This window comes from Scomber japonicus, chromosome 17 (genome assembly GCF_027409825.1).
Source record: "Scomber japonicus isolate fScoJap1 chromosome 17, fScoJap1.pri, whole genome shotgun sequence".
In the NCBI taxonomy this organism is placed as follows: domain Eukaryota; kingdom Metazoa; phylum Chordata; class Actinopteri; order Scombriformes; family Scombridae; genus Scomber; species Scomber japonicus.
The window spans coordinates 288,784-315,304 of record NC_070594.1 but is presented as its reverse complement, the minus strand read 5'-3'; the positions used below and the strand labels follow the sequence as shown (position 1 = coordinate 315,304).

Sequence of the window (26,521 nt, the reverse complement as noted above, 5' to 3'; positions counted from 1 at the left end):
CGTATAGTGTTTATATATATAGAGTAACGTATAGTGTTTATATATATAGAGTAACGTATAGTGTTTATATATATAGAGTAACATATAGTGTTTATATATATAGAGTAACGTATAGTGTTTATATATATAGAGTAACGTATAGTGTTTATATATATAGAGTAACGTATAGTGTTTATATATATAGAGTAACGTATAGTGTTTATATATATAGAGTAACGTATAGTGTTTATATATATAGAGTAACGTATAGTGTTTATATATATAGAGTAACGTATAGTGTGTTTATATATATAGAGTAACGTATAGTGTGTTTATATATATAGAGTAACGTATAGTGTGTTTATATATATAGAGTAACGTATAGTGTTTATATATATAGAGTAACGTATAGTGTTTATATATATAGAGTAACGTATAGTGTGTTTATATATATAGAGTAACGTATAGTGTTTATATATATAGAGTAACGTATAGTGTTTATATATATAGAGTAACGTATAGTGTTTATATATATAGAGTAACGTATAGTGTGTTTATATATATAGAGTAACGTATAGTGTTTATATATAAAGAGTAACGTATAGTGTGTTTATATATATAGAGTAACGTATAGTGTTTATATATATAGAGTAACGTATAGTGTTTATATATATAGAGTAACGTATAGTGTGTTTATATATATAGAGTAACGTATAGTGTTTATATATATAGAGTAACGTATAGTGTGTTTATATATATAGAGTAACGTATAGTGTTTATATATATAGAGTAACGTATAGTGTGTTTATATATATAGAGTAACGTATAGTGTTTATATATATAGAGTAACGTATAGTGTGTTTATATATATAGAGTAACGTATAGTGTTTATATATATAGAGTAACGTATAGTGTGTTTATATATATATAGTAACGTATAGTGTTTATATATATAGAGTAACGTATAGTGTTTATATATATAGAGTAACGTATAGTGTTTATATATATAGAGTAACGTATAGTGTTTATATATATAGAGTAACGTATAGTGTTTATATATATAGAGTAACGTATAGTGTTTATATATATAGAGTAACGTATAGTGTGTTTATATATAAAGAGTAACGTATAGTGTGTTTATATATATAGAGTAACGTATAGTGTTTATATATATAGAGTAACGTATAGTGTGTTTATATATATAGAGTAACGTATAGTGTTTATATATATAGAGTAACGTATAGTGTTTATATATATAGAGTAACGTATAGTGTTTATATATAAAGAGTAACGTATAGTGTGTTTATATATAAAGAGTAACGTATAGTGTGTTTATATATATAGAGTAACGTATAGTGTGTTTATATATATAGAGTAACGTATAGTGTTTATATATATAGAGTAACGTATAGTGTTTATATATATAGAGTAACGTATAGTGTTTATATATATAGAGTAACGTATAGTGTTTATATATATAGAGTAACGTATAGTGTTTATATATAAAGAGTAACGTATAGTGTGTTTATATATATAGAGTAACGTATAGTGTTTATATATATAGAGTAACGTATAGTGTTTATATATATAGAGTAACGTATAGTGTTTATATATATAGAGTAACGTATAGTGTGTTTATATATATAGAGTAACGTATAGTGTTTATATATATAGAGTAACGTATAGTGTTTATATATAAAGAGTAACGTATAGTGTGTTTATATATATAGAGTAACGTATAGTGTTTATATATATAGAGTAACGTATAGTGTTTATATATATAGAGTAACGTATAGTGTTTATATATATAGAGTAACGTATAGTGTGTTTATATATATAGAGTAACGTATAGTGTTTATATATATAGAGTAACTTATAGTGTTTATATATATAGAGTAACGTATAGTGTGTTTATATATATAGAGTAACGTATAGTGTTTATATATATAGAGTAACGTATAGTGTTTATATATATAGAGTAACGTATAGTGTGTTTATATATATAGAGTAACGTATAGTGTTTATATATATAGAGTAACGTATAGTGTTTATATATATAGAGTAACGTATAGTGTTTATATATATAGAGTAACGTATAGTGTTTATATATATAGAGTAACGTATAGTGTGTTATATATATAGAGTAACGTATAGTGTTTATATATATAGAGTAACGTATAGTGTTTATATATATAGAGTAACGTATAGTGTTTATATTTAAAGAGTAACGCATAGTGTTTATATATATAGAGTAACGTATAGTGTTTATATATATAGAGTAACGTATAGTGTTTATATATATAGAGTAACGTATAGTGTTTATATATATAGAGTAACGTATAGTGTTTATATATATAGAGTAACGTATAGTGTGTTTATATATAGAGTAACGTATAGTGTGTTTATATATAGAGTAACGTATAGTGTGTTTATATATATAGAGTAACGTATAGTGTGTTTATATATATAGAGTAACGTATAGTGTTTATATATATAGAGTAACGTATAGTGTTTATATATATAGAGTAACGTATAGTGTTTATATATATAGAGTAACGTATAGTGTTTATATATAGAGTAACGTATAGTGTTTATATATATAGAGTAACGTATAGTGTGTTTATATATATAGAGTAACGTATAGTGTTTATATATATAGAGTAACGTATAGTGTTTATATATATAGAGTAACGTATAGTGTTTATATATATAGAGTAACGTATAGTGTTTATATATATAGAGTAACGTATAGTGTGTTTATATATATAGAGTAACGTATAGTGTTTATATATATAGAGTAACGTATAGTGTTTATATATATAGAGTAACGTATAGTGTTTATATATATAGAGTAACGTATAGTGTTTATATATATAGAGTAACGTATAGTGTTTATATATATAGAGTAACGTATAGTGTGTTTATATATATAGAGTAACGTATAGTGTTTATATATATAGAGTAACGTATAGTGTTTATATATATAGAGTAACTTATAGTGTTTATATATATAGAGTAACGTATAGTGTTTATATATATAGAGTAACGTATAGTGTGTTTATATATATAGAGTAACGTATAGTGTTTATATATATAGAGTAACGTATAGTGTGTTTATATATATAGAGTAACGTATAGTGTTTATATATATAGAGTAACGTATAGTGTTTATATATATAGAGTAACGTATAGTGTTTATATATATAGAGTAACGTATAGTGTTTATATATATAGAGTAACGTATAGTGTTTATATATATAGAGTAACGTATAGTGTTTATATATATAGAGTAACGTATAGTGTTTATATATATATAGAGTAACGTATAGTGTTTATATATATAGAGTAACGTATAGTGTTTATATATATAGAGTAACGTGTTTATATATATATAGAGTAACGTATAGTGTGTTTATATATATAGAGTAACGTATAGTGTGTTTATATATATAGAGTAACGTATAGTGTGTTTATATATATAGAGTAACGTATAGTGTGTTTATATATATAGAGTAACGTATAGTGTTTATATATATAGAGTAACGTATAGTGTGTTTATATATATAGAGTAACGTATAGTGTGTTTATATATATAGAGTAACGTATAGTGTTTATATATATAGAGTAACGTATAGTGTTTATATATATAGAGTAACGTATAGTGTTTATATATATAGAGTAACGTATAGTGTTTATATATATAGAGTAACGTATAGTGTGTTTATATATATAGAGTAACGTATAGTGTTTATATATATAGAGTAACGTATAGTGTGTTTATATATATAGAGTAACGTATAGTGTGTTTATATATATAGAGTAACGTATAGTGTGTTTATATATATAGAGTAACGTATAGTGTGTTTATATATATAGAGTAACGTATAGTGTGTTTATATATATAGAGTAACGTATAGTGTTTATATATATAGAGTAACGTATAGTGTTTATATATATAGAGTAACGTATAGTGTTTATATATATAGAGTAACGTATAGTGTGTTTATATATATAGAGTAACGTATAGTGTGTTTATATATATAGAGTAACGTATAGTGTTTATATATATAGAGTAACGTATAGTGTGTTTATATATATAGAGTAACGTATAGTGTGTTTATATATATAGAGTAACGTATAGTGTGTTTATATATATAGAGTAACGTATAGTGTTTATATATATAGAGTAACGTATAGTGTGTTTATATATATAGAGTAACGTATAGTGTGTTTATATATATAGAGTAACGTATAGTGTGTTTATATATATAGAGTAACGTATAGTGTTTATATATATAGAGTAACGTATAGTGTTTATATATATAGAGTAACGTATAGTGTGTTTATATATATAGAGTAACGTATAGTGTGTTTATATATATAGAGTAACGTATAGTGTTTATATATATAGAGTAACGTATAGTGTGTTTATATATATAGAGTAACGATAGTGTGTTTATATATATAGAGTAACGTATAGTGTTTATATATATAGAGTAACGTATAGTGTTTATATATATAGAGTAACGTATAGTGTTTATATATATAGAGTAACGTATAGTGTTTATATATATAGAGTAACGTATAGTGTGTTTATATATATAGAGTAACGTATAGTGTTTATATATATAGAGTAACGTATAGTGTGTTTATATATATAGAGTAACGTATAGTGTTTATATATATATAGAGTAACGTATAGTGTTTATATATATAGAGTAACGTATAGTGTTTATATATATAGAGTAACGTATAGTGTGTTTATATATATAGAGTAACGTATAGTGTTTATATATATAGAGTAACGTATAGTGTTTATATATATAGAGTAACGTATAGTGTTTATATATATAGAGTAACGTATAGTGTTTATATATATAGAGTAACGTATAGTGTTTATATATATAGAGTAACGTATAGTGTTTATATATATAGAGTAACGTATAGTGTGTTTATATATATAGAGTAACGTATAGTGTTTATATATATAGAGTAACGTATAGTGTTTATATATATAGAGTAACGTATAGTGTTTATATATATAGAGTAACGTATAGTGTGTTTATATATATAGAGTAACGTATAGTGTTTATATATATAGAGTAACGTATAGTGTTTATATATATAGAGTAACGTATAGTGTTTATATATATAGAGTAACGTATAGTGTTTATATATATAGAGTAACGTATAGTGTTTATATATATAGAGTAACGTATAGTGTTTATATATATAGAGTAACGTATAGTGTGTTTATATATATAGAGTAACGTATAGTGTGTTTATATATAGAGTAACGTATAGTGTTTATATATATAGAGTAACGTATAGTGTTTATATATATAGAGTAACGTATAGTGTGTTTATATATATAGAGTAACGTATAGTGTGTTTATATATAGAGTAACGTATAGTGTGTTTATATATATAGAGTAACGTATAGTGTGTTTATATATATAGAGTAACGTATAGTGTTTATATATATAGAGTAACGTATAGTGTGTTTATATATATAGAGTAACGTATAGTGTTTATATATAAGAGTAACGTATAGTGTGTTTATATATATAGAGTAACGTATAGTGTTTATATATATAGAGTAACGTATAGTGTTTATATATATAGAGTAACGTATAGTGTTTATATATATAGAGTAACGTATAGTGTTTATATATATAGAGTAACGTATAGTGTTTATATATATAGAGTAACGTATAGTGTTTATATATATAGAGTAACGTATAGTGTTTATATATATAGAGTAACGTATAGTGTGTTATATATATAGAGTAACGTATAGTGTTTATATATATAGAGTAACGTATAGTGTTTATATATATAGAGTAACGTATAGTGTTTATATATATAGAGTAACGTATAGTGTTTATATATATAGAGTAACGTATAGTGTGTTTATATATATAGAGTAACGTATAGTGTTTATATATATAGAGTAACGTATAGTGTTTATATATATAGAGTAACGTATAGTGTTTATATATATAGAGTAACGTATAGTGTTTATATATATAGAGTAACGTATAGTGTGTTTATATATATAGAGTAACGTATAGTGTTTATATATATAGAGTAACGTATAGTGTGTTTATATATATAGAGTAACGTGTTTATATATATAGAGTAACGTATAGTGTTTATATATATAGAGTAACGTATAGTGTTTATATATATAGAGTAACGTATAGTGTTTATATATATAGAGTAACGTATAGTGTGTTTATATATATAGAGTAACGTATAGTGTGTTTATATATAGAGTAACGTATAGTGTTTATATATATAGAGTAACGTATAGTGTTTATATATATAGAGTAACGTATAGTGTGTTTATATATATAGAGTAACGTATAGTGTGTTTATATATAGAGTAACGTATAGTGTGTTTATATATAGAGTAACGTATAGTGTTTATATATAAAGAGTAACGTATAGTGTGTTTATATATATAGAGTAACGTATAGTGTTTATATATATAGAGTAACGTATAGTGTTTATATATATAGAGTAACGTATAGTGTGTTTATATATATAGAGTAACGTATAGTGTTTATATATATAGAGTAACGTATAGTGTTTATATATATAGAGTAACGTATAGTGTGTTTATATATATAGAGTAACGTATAGTGTTTATATATATAGAGTAACGTATAGTGTTTATATATATAGAGTAACGTATAGTGTTTATATATATAGAGTAACGTATAGTGTGTTTATATATAGAGTAACGTATAGTGTTTATATATATAGAGTAACGTATAGTGTTTATATATATAGAGTAACGTATAGTGTTTATATATATAGAGTAACGTATAGTGTGTTTATATATAGAGTAACGTATAGTGTTTATATATATAGAGTAACGTATAGTGTGTTTATATATATAGAGTAACGTATAGTGTGTTTATATATATAGAGTAACGTATAGTGTTTATATATATAGAGTAACGTATAGTGTGTTTATATATATAGAGTAACGTATAGTGTGTTTATATATATAGAGTAACGTATAGTGTGTTTATATATATAGAGTAACGTATAGTGTGTTTATATATATAGAGTAACGTATAGTGTGTTTATATATATAGAGTAACGTATAGTGTGTTTATATATATAGAGTAACGTATAGTGTGTTTATATATATAGAGTAACGTATAGTGTTTATATATATAGAGTAACGTATAGTGTTTATATATATAGAGTAACGTATAGTGTTTATATATAGAGTAACGTATAGTGTTTATATATAAAGAGTAACGTATAGTGTTTATATATATAGAGTAACGTATAGTGTTTATATATATAGAGTAACGTATAGTGTTTATATATATAGAGTAACGTATAGTGTTTATATATATAGAGTAACGTATAGTGTTTATATATATAGAGTAACGTATAGTGTTTATATATATAGAGTAACGTATAGTGTTTATATATATAGAGTAACGTATAGTGTTTATATATATAGAGTAACGTATAGTGTGTTTATATATATAGAGTAACGTATAGTGTTTATATATATAGAGTAACGTATAGTGTGTTTATATATATAGAGTAACGTATAGTGTTTATATATATAGAGTAACGTATAGTGTGTTTATATATATAGAGTAACGTATAGTGTGTTTATATATATAGAGTAACGTATAGTGTTTATATATATAGAGTAACGTATAGTGTTTATATATATAGAGTAACGTATAGTGTGTTTATATATATAGAGTAACGTATAGTGTTTATATATATAGAGTAACGTATAGTGTGTTTATATATATAGAGTAACGTATAGTGTGTTTATATATATAGAGTAACGTATAGTGTTTATATATATAGAGTAACGTATAGTGTGTTTATATATATAGAGTAACGTATAGTGTGTTTATATATATAGAGTAACGTATAGTGTTTATATATATAGAGTAACGTATAGTGTGTTTATATATATAGAGTAACGTATAGTGTGTTTATATATATAGAGTAACGTATAGTGTGTTTATATATAGAGTAACGTATAGTGTTTATATATATAGAGTAACGTATAGTGTTTATATATATAGAGTAACGTATAGTGTTTGTATATATAGAGTAACGTATAGTGTTTATATATATAGAGTAACGTATAGTGTTTATATATATAGAGTAACGTATAGTGTGTTTATATATAGAGTAACGTATAGTGTTTATATATATAGAGTAACGTATAGTGTGTTTATATATATAGAGTAACGTATAGTGTTTATATATATAGAGTAACGTATAGTGTGTTTATATATAGAGTAACGTATAGTGTTTATATATATAGAGTAACGTATAGTGTGTTTATATATATAGAGTAACGTATAGTGTGTTTATATATATAGAGTAACGTATAGTGTGTTTATATATATAGAGTAACGTATAGTGTGTTTATATATATAGAGTAACGTATAGTGTTTATATATATAGAGTAACGTATAGTGTGTTTATATATATAGAGTAACGTATAGTGTGTTTATATATATAGAGTAACGTATAGTGTTTATATATATAGAGTAACGTATAGTGTTTATATATATAGAGTAACGTATAGTGTTTTATATATATAGAGTAACGTATAGTGTTTATATATATAGAGTAACGTATAGTGTGTTTATATATATAGAGTAACGTATAGTGTGTTTATATATATAGAGTAACGTATAGTGTGTTTATATATAGAGTAACGTATAGTGTGTTTATATATATAGAGTAACGTATAGTGTTTATATATATAGAGTAACGTATAGTGTTTATATATATAGAGTAACGTATAGTGTTTATATATATAGAGTAACGTATAGTGTGTTTATATATATAGAGTAACGTATAGTGTTTATATATATAGAGTAACGTATAGTGTTTATATATATAGAGTAACGTATAGTGTTTATATATATAGAGTAACGTATAGTGTTTATATATATAGAGTAACGTATAGTGTTTATATATATAGAGTAACGTATAGTGTGTTTATATATATAGAGTAACGTATAGTGTTTATATATATAGAGTAACGTATAGTGTGTTTATATATATAGAGTAACGTATAGTGTTTATATATATAGAGTAACGTATAGTGTTTATATATATAGAGTAACGTATAGTGTGTTTATATATATAGAGTAACGTATAGTGTTTATATATATAGAGTAACGTATAGTGTTTATATATATAGAGTAACGTATAGTGTTTATATATATATAGAGTAACGTATAGTGTTTATATATATAGAGTAACGTATAGTGTTTATATATATAGAGTAACGTATAGTGTTTATATATATAGAGTAACGTATAGTGTTTATATATATAGAGTAACGTATAGTGTGTTTATATAAAGAGTAACGTATAGTGTTTATATATATAGAGTAACGTATAGTGTTTATATATATAGAGTAACGTATAGTGTTTATATATATAGAGTAACGTATAGTGTTTATATATATAGAGTAACGTATAGTGTTTATATATATAGAGTAACGTATAGTGTTTATATATAGAGTAACGTATAGTGTTTATATATAGAGTAACGTATAGTGTTTATATATATAGAGTAACGTATAGTGTGTTTATATATATAGAGTAACGTATAGTGTGTTTATATATATAGAGTAACGTATAGTGTTTATATATATAGAGTAACGTATAGTGTTTATATATATAGAGTAACGTATAGTGTTTATATATATACAGTAACGTATAGTGTGTTTATATATATAGAGTAACGTATAGTGTTTATATATATAGAGTAACGTATAGTGTTTATATATATAGAGTAACGTATAGTGTTTATATATATAGAGTAACGTATAGTGTGTTTATATATATAGAGTAACGTATAGTGTTTATATATATAGAGTAACGTATAGTGTGTTTATATATATAGAGTAACGTATAGTGTTTATATATATAGAGTAACGTATAGTGTTTATATATATAGAGTAACGTATAGTGTTTATATATATAGAGTAACGTATAGTGTTTATATATATAGAGTAACGTATAGTGTGTTTATATATATAGAGTAACGTATAGTGTTTATATATATAGAGTAACGTATAGTGTGTTTATATATATAGAGTAACGTATAGTGTTTATATATATAGAGTAACGTATAGTGTGTTTATATATATAGAGTAACGTATAGTGTTTATATATATAGAGTAACGTATAGTGTTTATATATATAGAGTAACGTATAGTGTTTATATATATAGAGTAACGTATAGTGTTTATATATATAGAGTAACGTATAGTGTGTTTATATATATAGAGTAACGTATAGTGTGTTTATATATATAGAGTAACGTATAGTGTGTTTATATATATAGAGTAACGTATAGTGTTTATATATATAGAGTAACGTATAGTGTTTATATATATAGAGTAACGTATAGTGTTTATATATATAGAGTAACGTATAGTGTGTTTATATATATAGAGTAACGTATAGTGTTTATATATATAGAGTAACGTATAGTGTTTATATATATAGAGTAACGTATAGTGTTTATATATATAGAGTAACGTATAGTGTGTTTATATATATAGAGTAACGTATAGTGTTTATATATATAGAGTAACGTATAGTGTTTATATATATAGAGTAACGTATAGTGTTTATATATATAGAGTAACGTATAGTGTGTTTATATATATAGAGTAACGTATAGTGTTTATATATATAGAGTAACGTATAGTGTTTATATATATAGAGTAACGTATAGTGTTTATATATATAGAGTAACGTATAGTGTTTATATATATAGAGTAACGTATAGTGTTTATATATATAGAGTAACGTATAGTGTGTTTATATATATAGAGTAACGTATAGTGTGTTTATATATATAGAGTAACGTATAGTGTTTATATATATAGAGTAACGTATAGTGTTTATATATATAGAGTAACGTATAGTGTTTATATATATAGAGTAACGTATAGTGTTTATATATATATAGAGTAACGTATAGTGTGTTTATATATATAGAGTAACGTATAGTGTTTATATATATAGAGTAACGTATAGTGTTTATATATATAGAGTAACGTATAGTGTGTTTATATATAGAGTAACGTATAGTGTGTTTATATATATAGAGTAACGTATAGTGTGTTTATATATATAGAGTAACGTATAGTGTTTATATATATATAGAGTAACGTATAGTGTGTTTATATATATAGAGTAACGTATAGTGTTTATATATATAGAGTAACGTATAGTGTGTTTATATATATAGAGTAACGTATAGTGTGTTTATATATATAGAGTAACGTATAGTGTTTATATATATAGAGTAACGTATAGTGTTTATATATATAGAGTAACGTATAGTGTTTATATATATAGAGTAACGTATAGTGTGTTTATATATATAGAGTAACGTATAGTGTTTATATATAAAGAGTAACGTATAGTGTGTTTATATATATAGAGTAACGTATAGTGTGTTTATATAAAGAGTAACGTATAGTGTTTATATATAAAGAGTAACGTATAGTGTGTTTATATAAAGAGTAACGTATAGTGTGTTTATATATATAGAGTAACGTATAGTGTTTATATATATAGAGTAACGTATAGTGTGTTTATATATAGAGTAACGTATAGTGTGTTTATATATATAGAGTAACGTATAGTGTTTATATATATAGAGTAACGTATAGTGTGTTTATATATAAAGAGTAACGTATAGTGTGTTTATATATATAGAGTAACGTATAGTGTTTATATATATAGAGTAACGTATAGTGTGTTTATATATAGAGTAACGTATAGTGTGTTTATATATATAGAGTAACGTATAGTGTTTATATATATAGAGTAACGTATAGTGTTTATATATAGAGTAACGTATAGTGTTTATATATAAAGAGTAACGTATAGTGTGTTTATATATATAGAGTAACGTATAGTGTTTATATATATAGAGTAACGTATAGTGTTTATATATATAGAGTAACGTATAGTGTTTATATATATAGAGTAACGTATAGTGTTTATATATATAGAGTAACGTATAGTGTGTTTATATATATAGAGTAACGTATAGTGTTTATATATATAGAGTAACGTATAGTGTTTATATATATAGAGTAACGTATAGTGTTTATATATATAGAGTAACGTATAGTGTGTTTATATATATAGAGTAACGTATAGTGTTTATATATATAGAGTAACGTATAGTGTTTATATATATAGAGTAACGTATAGTGTTTATATATATAGAGTAACGTATAGTGTTTATATATATAGAGTAACGTATAGTGTTTATATATATAGAGTAACGTATAGTGTTTATATATATAGAGTAACGTATAGTGTTTATATATATAGAGTAACGTATAGTGTGTTTATATATATAGAGTAACGTATAGTGTTTATATATATAGAGTAACGTATAGTGTTTATATATATAGAGTAACGTATAGTGTGTTTATATATATAGAGTAACGTATAGTGTGTTTATATATATAGAGTAACGTATAGTGTTTATATATAAAGAGTAACGTATAGTGTGTTTATATATATAGAGTAACGTATAGTGTGTTTATATATAGAGTAACGTATAGTGTTTATATATATAGAGTAACGTATAGTGTGTTTATATATATAGAGTAACGTATAGTGTTTATATATATAGAGTAACGTATAGTGTGTTTATATATATAGAGTAACGTATAGTGTGTTTATATATATAGAGTAACGTATAGTGTTTATATATATAGAGTAACGTATAGTGTTTATATATATAGAGTAACGTATAGTGTGTTTATATATAGAGTAACGTATAGTGTGTTTATATATAGAGTAACGTATAGTGTTTATATATATAGAGTAACGTATAGTGTTTATATATATAGAGTAACGTATAGTGTGTTTATATATATAGAGTAACGTATAGTGTTTATATATATAGAGTAACGTATAGTGTTTATATATATAGAGTAACGTATAGTGTGTTTATATATAGAGTAACGTATAGTGTGTTTATATATATAGAGTAACGTATAGTGTGTTTATATATATAGAGTAACGTATAGTGTTTATATATATAGAGTAACGTATAGTGTTTATATATATAGAGTAACGTATAGTGTTTATATATAAAGAGTAACGTATAGTGTGTTTATATATAGAGTAACGTATAGTGTGTTTATATATATAGAGTAACGTATAGTGTGTTTATATATATAGAGTAACGTATAGTGTGTTTATATATATAGAGTAACGTATAGTGTTTATATATATAGAGTAACGTATAGTGTTTATATATATAGAGTAACGTATAGTGTTTATATATATAGAGTAACGTATAGTGTGTTTATATATATAGAGTAACGTATAGTGTGTTTATATATATAGAGTAACGTATAGTGTGTTTATATATATAGAGTAACGTATAGTGTTTATATATATAGAGTAACGTATAGTGTTTATATATATAGAGTAACGTATAGTGTGTTTATATATATATAGAGTAACGTATAGTGTTTATATATATAGAGTAACGTATAGTGTGTTTATATATATAGAGTAACGTATAGTGTTTATATATATAGAGTAACGTATAGTGTGTTTATATATATAGAGTAACGTATAGTGTTTATATATATAGAGTAACGTATAGTGTTTATATATATAGAGTAACGTATAGTGTGTTTATATATATAGAGTAACGTATAGTGTTTATATATATAGAGTAACGTATAGTGTGTTTATATATATAGAGTAACGTATAGTGTGTTTATATATATAGAGTAACGTATAGTGTGTTTATATATATAGAGTAACGTATAGTGTGTTTATATATATAGAGTAACGTATAGTGTGTTTATATATAGAGTAACGTATAGTGTGTTTATATATATAGAGTAACGTATAGTGTGTTTATATATATAGAGTAACGTATAGTGTTTATATATATAGAGTAACGTATAGTGTTTATATATATAGAGTAACGTATAGTGTGTTTATATATATAGAGTAACGTATAGTGTTTATATATATAGAGTAACGTATAGTGTGTTTATATATATAGAGTAACGTATAGTGTTTATATATATAGAGTAACGTATAGTGTGTTTATATATATAGAGTAACGTATAGTGTGTTTATATATATAGAGTAACGTATAGTGTGTTTATATATATAGAGTAACGTATAGTGTTTATATATATATAGAGTAACGTATAGTGTTTATATATATAGAGTAACGTATAGTGTTTATATATAAAGAGTAACGTATAGTGTGTTTATATATATAGAGTAACGTATAGTGTGTTTATATATATAGAGTAACGTATAGTGTTTATATATAAAGAGTAACGTATAGTGTGTTTATATATATAGAGTAACGTATAGTGTGTTTATATATATAGAGTAACGTATAGTGTTTATATATATAGAGTAACGTATAGTGTTTATATATATAGAGTAACGTATAGTGTTTATATATATAGAGTAACGTATAGTGTGTTTATATATAGAGTAACGTATAGTGTGTTTATATATATAGAGTAACGTATAGTGTGTTTATATATATAGAGTAACGTATAGTGTTTATATATATAGAGTAACGTATAGTGTGTTTATATATATAGAGTAACGTATAGTGTGTTTATATATATAGAGTAACGTATAGTGTTTATATATATAGAGTAACGTATAGTGTGTTTATATATATAGAGTAACGTATAGTGTGTTTATATATATAGAGTAACGTATAGTGTTTATATATATAGAGTAACGTATAGTGTGTTTATATATAGAGTAACGTATAGTGTGTTTATATATAGAGTAACGTATAGTGTGTTTATATATAGAGTAACGTATAGTGTTTATATATATAGAGTAACGTATAGTGTGTTTATATATATAGAGTAACGTATAGTGTTTATATATATAGAGTAACGTATAGTGTTTATATATATAGAGTAACGTATAGTGTTTATATATAAAGAGTAACGTATAGTGTTTATATATATAGAGTAACGTATAGTGTGTTTATATATATAGAGTAACGTATAGTGTTTATATATATAGAGTAACGTATAGTGTTTATATATATAGAGTAACGTATAGTGTGTTTATATATATAGAGTAACGTATAGTGTTTATATATAAAGAGTAACGTATAGTGTTTATATATATAGAGTAACGTATAGTGTTTATATATATAGAGTAACGTATAGTGTTTATATATAAAGAGTAACGTATAGTGTTTATATATATAGAGTAACGTATAGTGTGTTTATATATAGAGTAACGTATAGTGTTTATATATATAGAGTAACGTATAGTGTGTTTATATATATAGAGTAACGTATAGTGTTTATATATAAAGAGTAACGTATAGTGTTTATATATATAGAGTAACGTATAGTGTTTATATATATAGAGTAACGTATAGTGTTTATATATATAGAGTAACGTATAGTGTTTATATATATAGAGTAACGTATAGTGTTTATATATATAGAGTAACGTATAATGTTTATATATATAGAGTAACGTATAGTGTTTATATATATAGAGTAACGTATAGTGTTTATATATATAGAGTAACGTATAGTGTTTATATATATAGAGTAACGTATAGTGTTTATATATATAGAGTAACGTATAGTGTGTTTATATATATAGAGTAACGTATAGTGTTTATATATATAGAGTAACGTATAGTGTGTTTATATATATAGAGTAACGTATAGTGTTTATATATATAGAGTAACGTATAGTGTTTATATATATAGAGTAACGTATAGTGTTTATATATATATAGTAACGTATAGTGTGTTTATATATATAGAGTAACGTATAGTGTTTATATATATAGAGTAACGTATAGTGTTTATATATATAGAGTAACGTATAGTGTTTATATATATAGAGTAACGTATAGTGTTTATATATATAGAGTAACGTATAGTGTTTATATATATAGAGTAACGTATAGTGTTTATATATATAGAGTAACGTATAGTGTTTATATATATAGAGTAACGTATAGTGTGTTTATATATATAGAGTAACGTATAGTGTTTATATATATAGAGTAACGTATAGTGTGTTTATATATATAGAGTAACGTATAGTGTTTATATATATAGAGTAACGTATAGTGTTTATATATATAGAGTAACGTATAGTGTGTTTATATATATAGAGTAACGTATAGTGTTTATATATATAGAGTAACGTATAGTGTTTATATATATAGAGTAACGTATAGTGTTTATATATATAGAGTAACGTATAGTGTTTATATATAAAGAGTAACGTATAGTGTTTATATATAAAGAGTAATGAGAGAGTAACCTTTATGCTAACCTGTGACCCCGCAGGCGGCGTGACCTTTGACCCCGGCACCATGAGCTCCAGGCTGTGCAGGACCTGCGGCGGGTCGGACATCGATGTGGACCAGGCCCGGGGCAGCGCCGTGTGCACCAGCTGCGGCTCGGTTCTGGAGGACAACATCATCGTCTCTGAGGTCCAGTTCGTGGAAGGAAGTGGAGGCGTGTCGTCCGCCGTGGGACAGTTCGTCTCCGCTGACGGTGAGACGCCAGCTGATGAGGTCATGTGACCGCCTGGTTAATGAGGTCATGTGACCGCCTGGTTAATGAGGTCATGTGATCACCTGTTTAATGAGGTCATGTGATCACCTGCTTAATGAGGTCATGTGACCACCTGTTTAATGAGGTCATGTGACCACCTGTTTAATGAGGTCATGTGACCACCTGACCGTCGCCTGCTTAATGAGGTCTTTCTACATTTATGTCACTCCGGTCGTAAAAAAAGAAAAACTGTGGTGTTTAATTAAAAACCAGTGCAGACCCGCAGGACTTGGACCTAGAGGTCTCGGTGCAGACCCGCAGGTCTCGGACCTAGAGGTCTCGGTGCAGACCCGCAGGTCTCGGACCTGGAGGTCTCGGTGTAGACCTGCAGCTGTGCTTACTTATGGTTCAGTTTTAACTCTCAGCGTTTGTGGAACGGAGCCTCGTTCTGATCCTACAAACTGAAATAATGAACCTTAATAACAGAAACATGATCAGAGTACCAGGTTCAGATGTTCACAGGGTTAGGGTTGCAGGAAGCGGACTCTGGGTTAGGGTTGCAGGAAACGGACTCTGGGTTAGGGTTGCAGGAAGCGGACTCTGGGTTAGGGTTGCAGGAAGCGGACTCTGGGTTAGGGTTGCAGGAAGCGGACTCTGGGTTAGGGTTGCAGGAAACGGACTCTGGGTTAGGGTTGCAGGAAGCGGACTCTGGGTTAGGGTTGCAGGAAGCGGACTCTGGGTTAGGGTTGCAGGAAACGGACTCTGGGTTAGGGTTGCAGGAAACGGACTCTGGGTTAGGGTTGCAGGAAACGGACTCTGGGTTAGGGTTGCAGGAAGCGGACTCTGGGTTAGGGTTGCAGGAAACGGACTCTGGGTTAGGGTTGCAGGAAACGGACTCTGGGTTAGGGTTGCAGGAAACGGACTCTGGGTTAGGGTTGCAGGAAACGGACTCTGGGTTAGGGTTGCAGGAAGCGGACTCTGGGTTAGGGTTGCAGGAAGCGGACTCTGGGTTAGGGTTGCAGGAAACGGACTCTGGGTTAGGGTTGCAGGAAACGGACTCTGGGTTAGGGTTGCAGGAAACGGACTCTGGGTTAGGGTTGCAGGAAACGGACTCTGGGTTAGGGTTGCAGGAAGCGGACTCTAGGTTAGGGTTGCAGGAAGCGGACTCTGGGTTAGGGTTGCAGGAAGCGGACTCTGGGTTAGGGTTGCAGGAAGCGGACTCTGGGTTAGGGTTGCAGGAAGCGGACTCTGGGTTAGGGTTGCAGGAAGCGGACTCTGGGTTAGGGTTGCAGGAAACGGACTCTGGGTTAGGGTTGCAGGAAGCGGACTCTGGGTTAGGGTTGCAGGAAGCGGACTCTGGGTTAGGGTTGCAGGAAACGGACTCTGGGTTAGGGTTGCAGGAAGCGGACTCTGGGTTAGGGTTGCAGGAAGCGGACTCTGGCTTCAGGTGTGAACACGTAACAAACTCAAACATGTGAATGAACAAACTGAACCTTTATTGAATCAGACAGAAGGTTTAGTTCCTGTTCTTCATCAGCTGATCCGTTGACCTGCGAGAGCAAACGGGTTAGGGTTAGGGATCTGAACTCCTTCATGACATTCAGACAACATTAAGCTTCAGGCTCGGCTGAAAGGACCTGAAGGGTTTTACCTCTCGTGATGCCCTGGTGAACACTGACTCCAGACGGACCTCTCGTGATGCCCTGGTGAACACCGACTCCAGACGGACCTCTCGTGATGCCCTGGTGAACACCGACTCCAGACGGACCTCTCGTGATGCCCTGGTGAACACTGACTCCAGACGGACCGCTGCAGTCAGACCTGATGAGGGTCTTCAGGTCTGAACCTGAACTACCAGGGCTCGCTGTGGTGGGGTTGGTTGGTCTATGTTCTTTGACGCTCGGAGGGCTTTTTGGAAGGTTCTGTAGTTTGAAGTTGGACGTCCTGCTGGTTCCCCCTCTGGTTCCAGGGTCTAGGTTCTGTAGTCTGGACTGATCTGCAGTCTGGAGTCTTGCTGGGATACTGGGAGCAGGTCTGACTCTGATGTGGGACGCTCCTGATGGGAAAAATAAAGAATGTTTCCATAGTTATAATTTACACCGACAACCCCAGCGGTATAATATCTCCTCCTTTCTCTACCTGCTGATTGTAGTCCCCCACCGTTCCCTGTCTCAGCCACAGGTGGGACCCGGGTCTGCTGGTGTCCTTGATGGTTTGGGGTTAAATTGGTAAAGTGGATCACTGCTGATTGATCCGGTTTTACTCGTATACTGTGAAAACCCTGTTCCTGTCTCAGTGTACCTGGTCTCTCAGGAACCTGATGAGACATCCGGCGTCTGTCATCAGTGCTGGCAGCGGTCTGACCCGTGCTGTACTGGGACGGACTGGGTTTCTGGCTTAGATGGTACCCAGAAGATGCGAAATGTCTCAGAGGTTTAACTCTGATGTTTTGCGCCCTGGATTGAGTGGTCTTGATATTCCTCCTTTTGATGGACCCAGTTCTTTCCAGGTCTTGGTGGACTTTGGTTTCATTAGAACCCATGCTGAGATGCTGTGATGCAACCAGAGCGTCTCCAGACGAGTCCGGGATGATATTATTGGATGTAATGTGTGCGGCATCAACAGTTGGGATATAGGTAGTATCTGTGCCAGGCAGGGGCAGTTTGGTGCTGATGTGGTCTGGGCTATACTGGCCTGGTGTTTGAAGGATGTGGTAAAGCTGTGGGGTTTGAGAAGGATCATACTGACTCTGTGGCTCATAGCCAGATCTCTCTTCAGTGTCGGCCATTTCTATCCCAACAGCAGAGGACCTGTAGTGGCTCCACGTCGGGTCAGCCCCGAACAAATGTTGGTCTTCCATCAAGAGACCTGGACCCTGGGGAGGGACTTCATCAAGAGGAGAAAGGTTGAGGTTCTGGGAGAAGAGGGGAAGCTTGCTGAGGCCTCCTGGTACTGTGATGAAGCGGCTGGGTCCAGGTTTGGGTCTAATGCCAGGTTGATGCAGGACTCCTCCAGTTGCTGGGGTTTGGGGGGTCTGGGGGGTTTGGAGGGTCTGGGGGGTTTGGTGCACCTGGTTTGACGGGATATCGACGGTATTTCTAAAAGTCTGATGTGAACAGTCGGTTGGTTGTTCTGTTGGATCTGGAAAAACAAAACACACTGTCTAAATAAATAAAGGCCGTCTCATTCAGACCGCCTCATCTGTCACCTGGATTCAGACAGATTCTGGACCTGCAGCTGATTATAGAGCTGCCTCTGACTCATCACTGCAGTCACAGTAACAGGGTTAGGGTTAGGTCACACTGTTAACGGTCTCCAAAGATTATAGAGTCAGACAAAGCTCAGTCATCAAGTTTACTATGTGACATAATCCGCTCACTTATTACTGCCACTCAGTCACTTTAACATTGAATCCTTTAATGTATGATCATTGTGTTTTGTGTGTGCTCATCATTAAGAACGTAGAGGACTCGGACCTTTAAGGCTTTTGAAGACTTTGACTGAACCAAATCCGGACTTCTCTGATCTGGAGATCCGATCCACAGACAGTCTGTTGACCCCACTGAGCGGGTAGAAGCACCTCACCGTCAACCTGTTCAGACACATTTATTCATCAGTAGTCTTTTACATTTGTGTACGAGTCCTTTAACGTACTGATGGTTTCCTCACTTGAACTGAGAGTCTCTGGAGATCATGTTGGGTCCGTCTATGATCAGCTGTCTGTCATGAAGGATCTCGTTCTCATAAACCACGTACGAGTCTCCAACCTGTTCAAACTCTTTAGTTACAAAAACATCTGACTACATCTTTACATTTACTAGTCTGGACACACAGTATTCACATTTTATCTCTGTGTACTTTAGGACATTCACTAAAAAACAAAGAATGATGACCCCAAAGAAAAGGTTTGTTTGACCATCCAGATATTAAAGTCAGTTTAGTATCATATGAATAGTCATACCATGGCTCTGGTCCCACAGGAGTCCAGCTTGAACTCAAACAGGACTCTGGCTCTGTCTGTCTGTTTGGGTCTACAGCTGGAGTCCAGCAGACTGGTTCTTTCAGGGTGCACTGTGGGCCAGGTGGAGGTTGGAGTTGTCACCACGGTCATGGTCCCATCTGCAGAACAGACTGACAACACAACAGACTGATCTTAAATGAAAACAGATGCTGAGATTGGTCTTGGACTCCTTTGTGACTAGCTAGGACTATGCAGAATCTCAGGAGAGACTCACTGGACTGAACATGAAGGGGGGGGGGGGGGGGGTGCAGGTTACCTATCATGTCCTCAGTTTTGAAGAGGCAGTGTTTGGAGGTGGACGTCTGAACCTCCAGAGTTTTAGAGTCTCTCAGAAGAAGCTTAAATGTCCCATAAAAGTTTGACAGGTTGATACCCTAGAAACAAAACAGATGCCTGATCTCAGTTTTCTTTTACTCACATTATAGAGTGGTTATAGATAGATCCATACAGCAGCAGGTTAGGGTTAGGGTTAGGTTAGCAGGTGGGATCAAACTCCTGATATTTGAATTAAGGTCTGTGAGTCAATCAAATAAGTCCAAGATGAACCAAAAGTGGCTTAAAATCCCTAAACATCCTCCTGGCTCAACCACCTGAGGTCAGCTGATGCTTTAAGGACTACTTAACTGTAGAGATCAGGTGTCATGGAGGCTTACTTCATACGTGTATCCGACGGAGAACACGGGGACTTCCAGGGTGGTTTTGTGGCTGTCGCTGTAGAGGTGGTAGCCTCTTTGGGCAGCCAGCTGTGGGGTCAGAGGCTCCTGGTCGACGCCAACCTCCCAGAGACTCTCAGCTCGAGCCGGTCGGACCACACTGAAGGTGATTCCTCCGTCTGAGCACTGAGCTGTGATCTCTGGCGGGACTTTAAAGCACAAGATTTACATTTAAAAAAGGACTTACAGGGTTTATCTCAGAGGTGAAACGATGTATGCAGAAAACAGTTCTTACATGCGTTGAATGCTTGTGCTGTGATGAAGGTGTGATGGTAGTAGGACTCTCTCTGAGGCATGATGGTTAAAGTGAAGTTTATATCTATGGAGTACTGCACCGCACCTTCACCCAAGTTCTGTTGGAAAACAGAAAATCTAAAACAAGAGGCAATACAACGGCTTCAGAGACGATGTTCACTCAAGTCTTTCTACATTTATGTCACTCAGATCGTTTAATTAAAAACCTGCATGAATAAAAACCAGGACACCACAGTGCTCCCTCTGCTGTGTGTGCTTGTATCGCGTGTTTTGAGACCAATTAAATGTCATAAGCAGCAGCAGAGAGAATAATGATAATGAGCCCAGCAGCGTCTTTATGATCATTCATGAAAAGACTAAACTCAAAGTCAGGATTAAAGAGTTCACACCGGTTCTGTGTGGAGTCCTTACCGTCCAGTGGACCACCGCGTCCTCGAAGGGCAGCCGCAGCTCGTAGGCTCGGCTGCCGTTAACGAGAACGACAGGACTGATGACGATTCCTCGTTCAGGTGCGTCTGACATCGGCAGAGGCTTCCCATTGATCCGGACTTCCTCTAAAACGACGTCTGCAGGAATGTTTCCCAGATACACCTTGAACACCTGCTCGTCACTCATGGTCTCTGCAGGGAGAAACAGGAAGTCCAGACGTACAACTAATACAGACAGGCTTTATTTAAATCACCACATTTACTTTGTTTAGGACCAAACTGATGTCTGGTATTTTGTGGAACAATAATTTATGTAAGAAGTGTAAAAATGGGTCGTGGTTAGCTCCTGGCTGACGTACGGTCCACGCTGAAGGCCGGTCGGCAGAGTAGCGGCGTGTCGAGCACCCGGAGCAGCCGGTGCCTGGTGTCCACGCTGCTGCCGTCTTCATACAGCAGAGAGAAGATGTGTTCGTACAGCAGGTAGATCACATAGGTCTCCTTGTACGTGTTGTTCTCCACCAAACTCTGAAAGACAAAGAATAAAACTGCACATCTGACATCTGTAGCGCAAGTTCACCCTTTGATTTGATAAAAACCCTTTTCCCAGTCTGAGTCTGGGAGGGATCCACTGCACCTTCCTATAGCCGCCCTCCGCTCCGAAAGGAACTCTGATTCGGACCAGTCCTCCTTGTTCAACCACACCGAAACCTCTGGCGGACACCGTGTGCTGGTCCAGCAGCAGTCCCTCCACCCCCAAACTGAGACTCTGACTTTTAAAAGCTGCTCCTTCCCCGACCAGAGGAGTGACGACCCGGGGGATTTCCCAGAGCAGCTGGGTGCCGTCAAAAGAACCCGAATCTGGAGGACAGAGAGTAATCATCAGCACTTAGAAACGATGAGTTTTGATTCAGAGAGTCGCAGGAACACAAACAGCAAAGACGGACATAATCTGCCTCAAACTGGACATGAGACTACATTTATTTTAATGTTGAGCTCAAAACATCATAAATTTGATGTTTTTGAAAAAAAAACTGCTACTACAAAACCTCCAAACATTTGAGTTCAATAATCACAAACAACCTCTGAAGTCCGTGACGGATTATTGATTTGGTCGGTAATATTGAGACTTACTGACGGTGCAGGCCATGGACACGTCGATCATCATCACCGTCAACTTCTGCTTGAAGAACAGCGAAACCCGGACCACCTCCACGGGAACGCCGTCCACCTGAAGATTTAAGGACAGTTAGTGTTTCATCACCATACAAGGCACAAACCACCCGATGCTGAATCCACGAGTCCAGCCTCAGACCGAAGGGAGGTTTGATATCTGACACACAGAACAGTTTGTCCCAATAACTTGGATCAGTAAAATCAGAGGTTGGTTCCATCCAGTCCTCAGATGGTAATATTAAGAACCATTAACCGTCAGGACTTTTAATTTATCTCCATGGAGACCATTAAGGCTTTCGGTCTCATCTCTTTAAAAAGGGACCCAGCGTCCGTCCATGCAGACTCAACACGTCCAGATCGGAGGATGTTTGGACTCAGCCGGAGAAGAAAGAAAAGGTCATTAAAAACATTTTGGTTTATATTAGTCATGAAATCTCTGGATTCTGATTGGCTGCTGACTCACCATCATCAGCTCAGCCTGCGGCGGGCGGTACCGGGATCGGAGCACCACCCTCCCGGCGGTGGCAGTCAGGCTGTAGCCCTGCGTCTGGGCCTCGCTGACGGCCATGCTGCTCACCTGTCCGTCACGCTGCAGGAACATCAGCTGCCAGGCGGCGCTCGCCGTCCTCTGAGCCTGAACACCAACCAACACTCATCGGTTCATGACCTTTTAGAAGTGATCTAGAGCAGTGGTTCCCAACCGGGGGGTCGGGACCCCACAGGGGGCCATGAGATGATAGGATGTGAGGTTACCTGAGAGAAAGCCCTCTGCCACACCTGTCCGCTCTCCCCCCGCTGGCCTCCACAGGAAGACTCTCGGTTTACGTTCACCTGGTGGACATGAAGGCAGCAGCTGTAAGTCATCAGGTTTGAGTCTCTGCTGGAGATGTGAAGGTGGAGGAGATGTGAAGGTGGATGCGGCTCAGACCTCCATATAGTCCTCCTCACAGATGATCTCTCGGTGAGTCCAGCTCAGACCAGAACAGGCGGCAGAAACCGGTCTGCTGATCCAGCCGGAACCGCCGTCGCTAACAATCACGTTAAATCTGAAGGAGAACGCTTCATCGCTCTGCACAGAAACACCAACCGAGTTACCTGGCTGGGGGTGGAGTTACCTGGCTGTGGGTGTAGCTACCTGGCTGGGGGTGGGGTTACCTGGCTGGGGGTGTAGCTACCTGGCTGGGGGTGTAGCTACCTGGCTGGGGGTGGGGTTACCTGGCTGTGGGTGTAGCTACCTGGCTGGGGGTGGGGCTACCTGGCTGGGGGTGGGGTTACCTGGCTGGGGGTGGGGTTACCTGGCTGTGGGTGAAGCAGGAGTAGTACGAGGCTCTGAAGGTGGTGTAGCCATCGGTCCTGAAGGTGCTGATGGTGTAACCGCAGCTGGAGGCCAGCTGCTCGCTGATGGAGTGGACGCCATGTTGATCTACGTCAGGACAGGAAGACGGTTACCATGGTAACAACCCTGCGGCCATATTACTGAACAGTCACTGACCTACAGACAGGAAGACCGTTACCATGGTAACAACCCTGCGGCCATATTACTGGAGAGTCACTGACCTACAGACAGGAAGACCATTACCATGGTAACAACCCTGCGGCCATGTTACTGAACAGTCACTGACCTACAGACAGGAAGACCGTTACCATGGTAACAACCCTGCGGCCATATCACTGACCTACAGCCTCGAAGCGTGGCGTCTCTGCTGAGGTCACCTGGATCCACAGGAAACGGTCCCGACACGCCCACTCCACACCTGGCCAGCCTGCATCTGGGGGTCAAAGGTCAAAGCTCACCTGGACCCGAAATACACCAGCACAGACCCCAGACCCACCACCACAGACCCCAGACCCACCAGCACAGACCCCAGACCCACCACCACAGACCCCAGACCCACCACCACAGACCCCAGACCCACCAGCACAGACCCCAGACCCACCAGTACAGACCCCAGACCCCAGACCCCAGACCCACCAGCACAGACCCCAGACCCACCAGTACAGACCCCAGACCCACCACCACAGACCCCAGACCCACCAGCACAGACCCCAGACCCACCAGCACAGACCCCAGACCCACCAGCACAGACCCCAGACCCCAGACCCACCAGCACAGACCCCAGACCCCCCACCACAGAATAAACCAGTTTACCTTGTTGAGCTCCGTCAGTAAACATGTAACCCAGAAAGAGCCTGGAAGAAAAACACAGCCGAGGGTTATCTACCTGTACAGGTGAGGGTTATCCCACCTGTACAGGTGAGGGTTATCCCACCCGTACAGGTGAGGGTTATCCTACCCGTACAGGTGAGGGTTATCCCACCTGTACAGGTGAGGGTTATCCCACCTGTACAGGTGAGGGTTATCCTACCTGTACAGGTGAGGGTTATCCTACCTGTACAGGTGAGGGTTATCTACCTGTACAGGTGAGGGTTATCCCACCCGTACAGGTGAGGGTTATCCTACCTGTACAGGTGAGGGTTATCTACCTGTACAGGTGAGGGTTATCCTAACTGTACAGGTGAGGGTTATCCTAACTGTACAGGTGAGGGTTATCTACCCGTACAGGTGAGGGTTATCTACCTGTACAGGTGAGGGTTATCTACCCGTACAGGTGAGGGTTATCCCACCTGTACAGGTGAGGGTTATCTACCCGTACAGGTGAGGGTTATCTACCCGTACAGGTGAGGGTTATCCACCTGTACAGGTGAGGGTTATCCTAACTGTACAGGTGAGGGTTATCTTAACTGTACAGGTGAGGGTTATCTACCCGTACAGGTGAGGGTTATCCTAACTGTACAGGTGAGGGTTATCTACCTGTACAGGTGAGGGTTATCTACCTGTACAGGTGAGGGTTATCTACCTGTACAGGTGAGGGTTATCCTAACTGTACAGGTGAGGGTTATCTACCTGTACAGGTGAGGGTTATCCTACCCGTACAGGTGAGGGTTATCTACCCGTACAGGTGAGGGTTATCCCACCTGTACAGGTGAGGGTTATCTACCTGTACAGGTGAGGGTTATCCTACCCGTACAGGTGAGGGTTATCCTAACTGTACAGGTGAGGGTTATCCTACCCGTACAGGTGAGGGTTATCCTAACTGTACAGGTGAGGGTTATCTACCTGTACAGGTGAGGGTTATCCTACCTGTACAGGTGAGGGTTATCCTACCCGTACAGGTGAGGGTTATCCTAACTGTACAGGTGAGGGTTATCTACCTGTACAGGTGAGGGTTATCTACCCGTACAGGTGAGGGTTATCCTACCCGTACAGGTGAGGGTTATCCTAACTGTACAGGTGAGGGTTATCTACCTGTACAGGTGAGGGTTATCCTACCTGTACAGGTGAGGGTTA

At 33.9% G+C, this 26,521-nt stretch overlaps 1 protein-coding gene across 1 annotated transcript in view; it reads left to right on the top strand.

Annotated features, from left to right (window-relative positions):
- The window catches only part of LOC128377362 (transcription factor IIIB 90 kDa subunit-like), a 63,953-nt gene that overhangs the window by 13,665 nt on the left and 23,767 nt on the right, over positions 1 to 26,521 (top strand). Inside the window, exon 2 of the mRNA XM_053337308.1 lies at positions 16,373 to 16,582. Within this exon, the coding sequence (XP_053193283.1) occupies positions 16,399 to 16,582 (184 nt within the window). The 5' untranslated portion in view covers positions 16,373 to 16,398. The remainder of the gene's footprint in view (positions 1 to 16,372; positions 16,583 to 26,521) is intronic.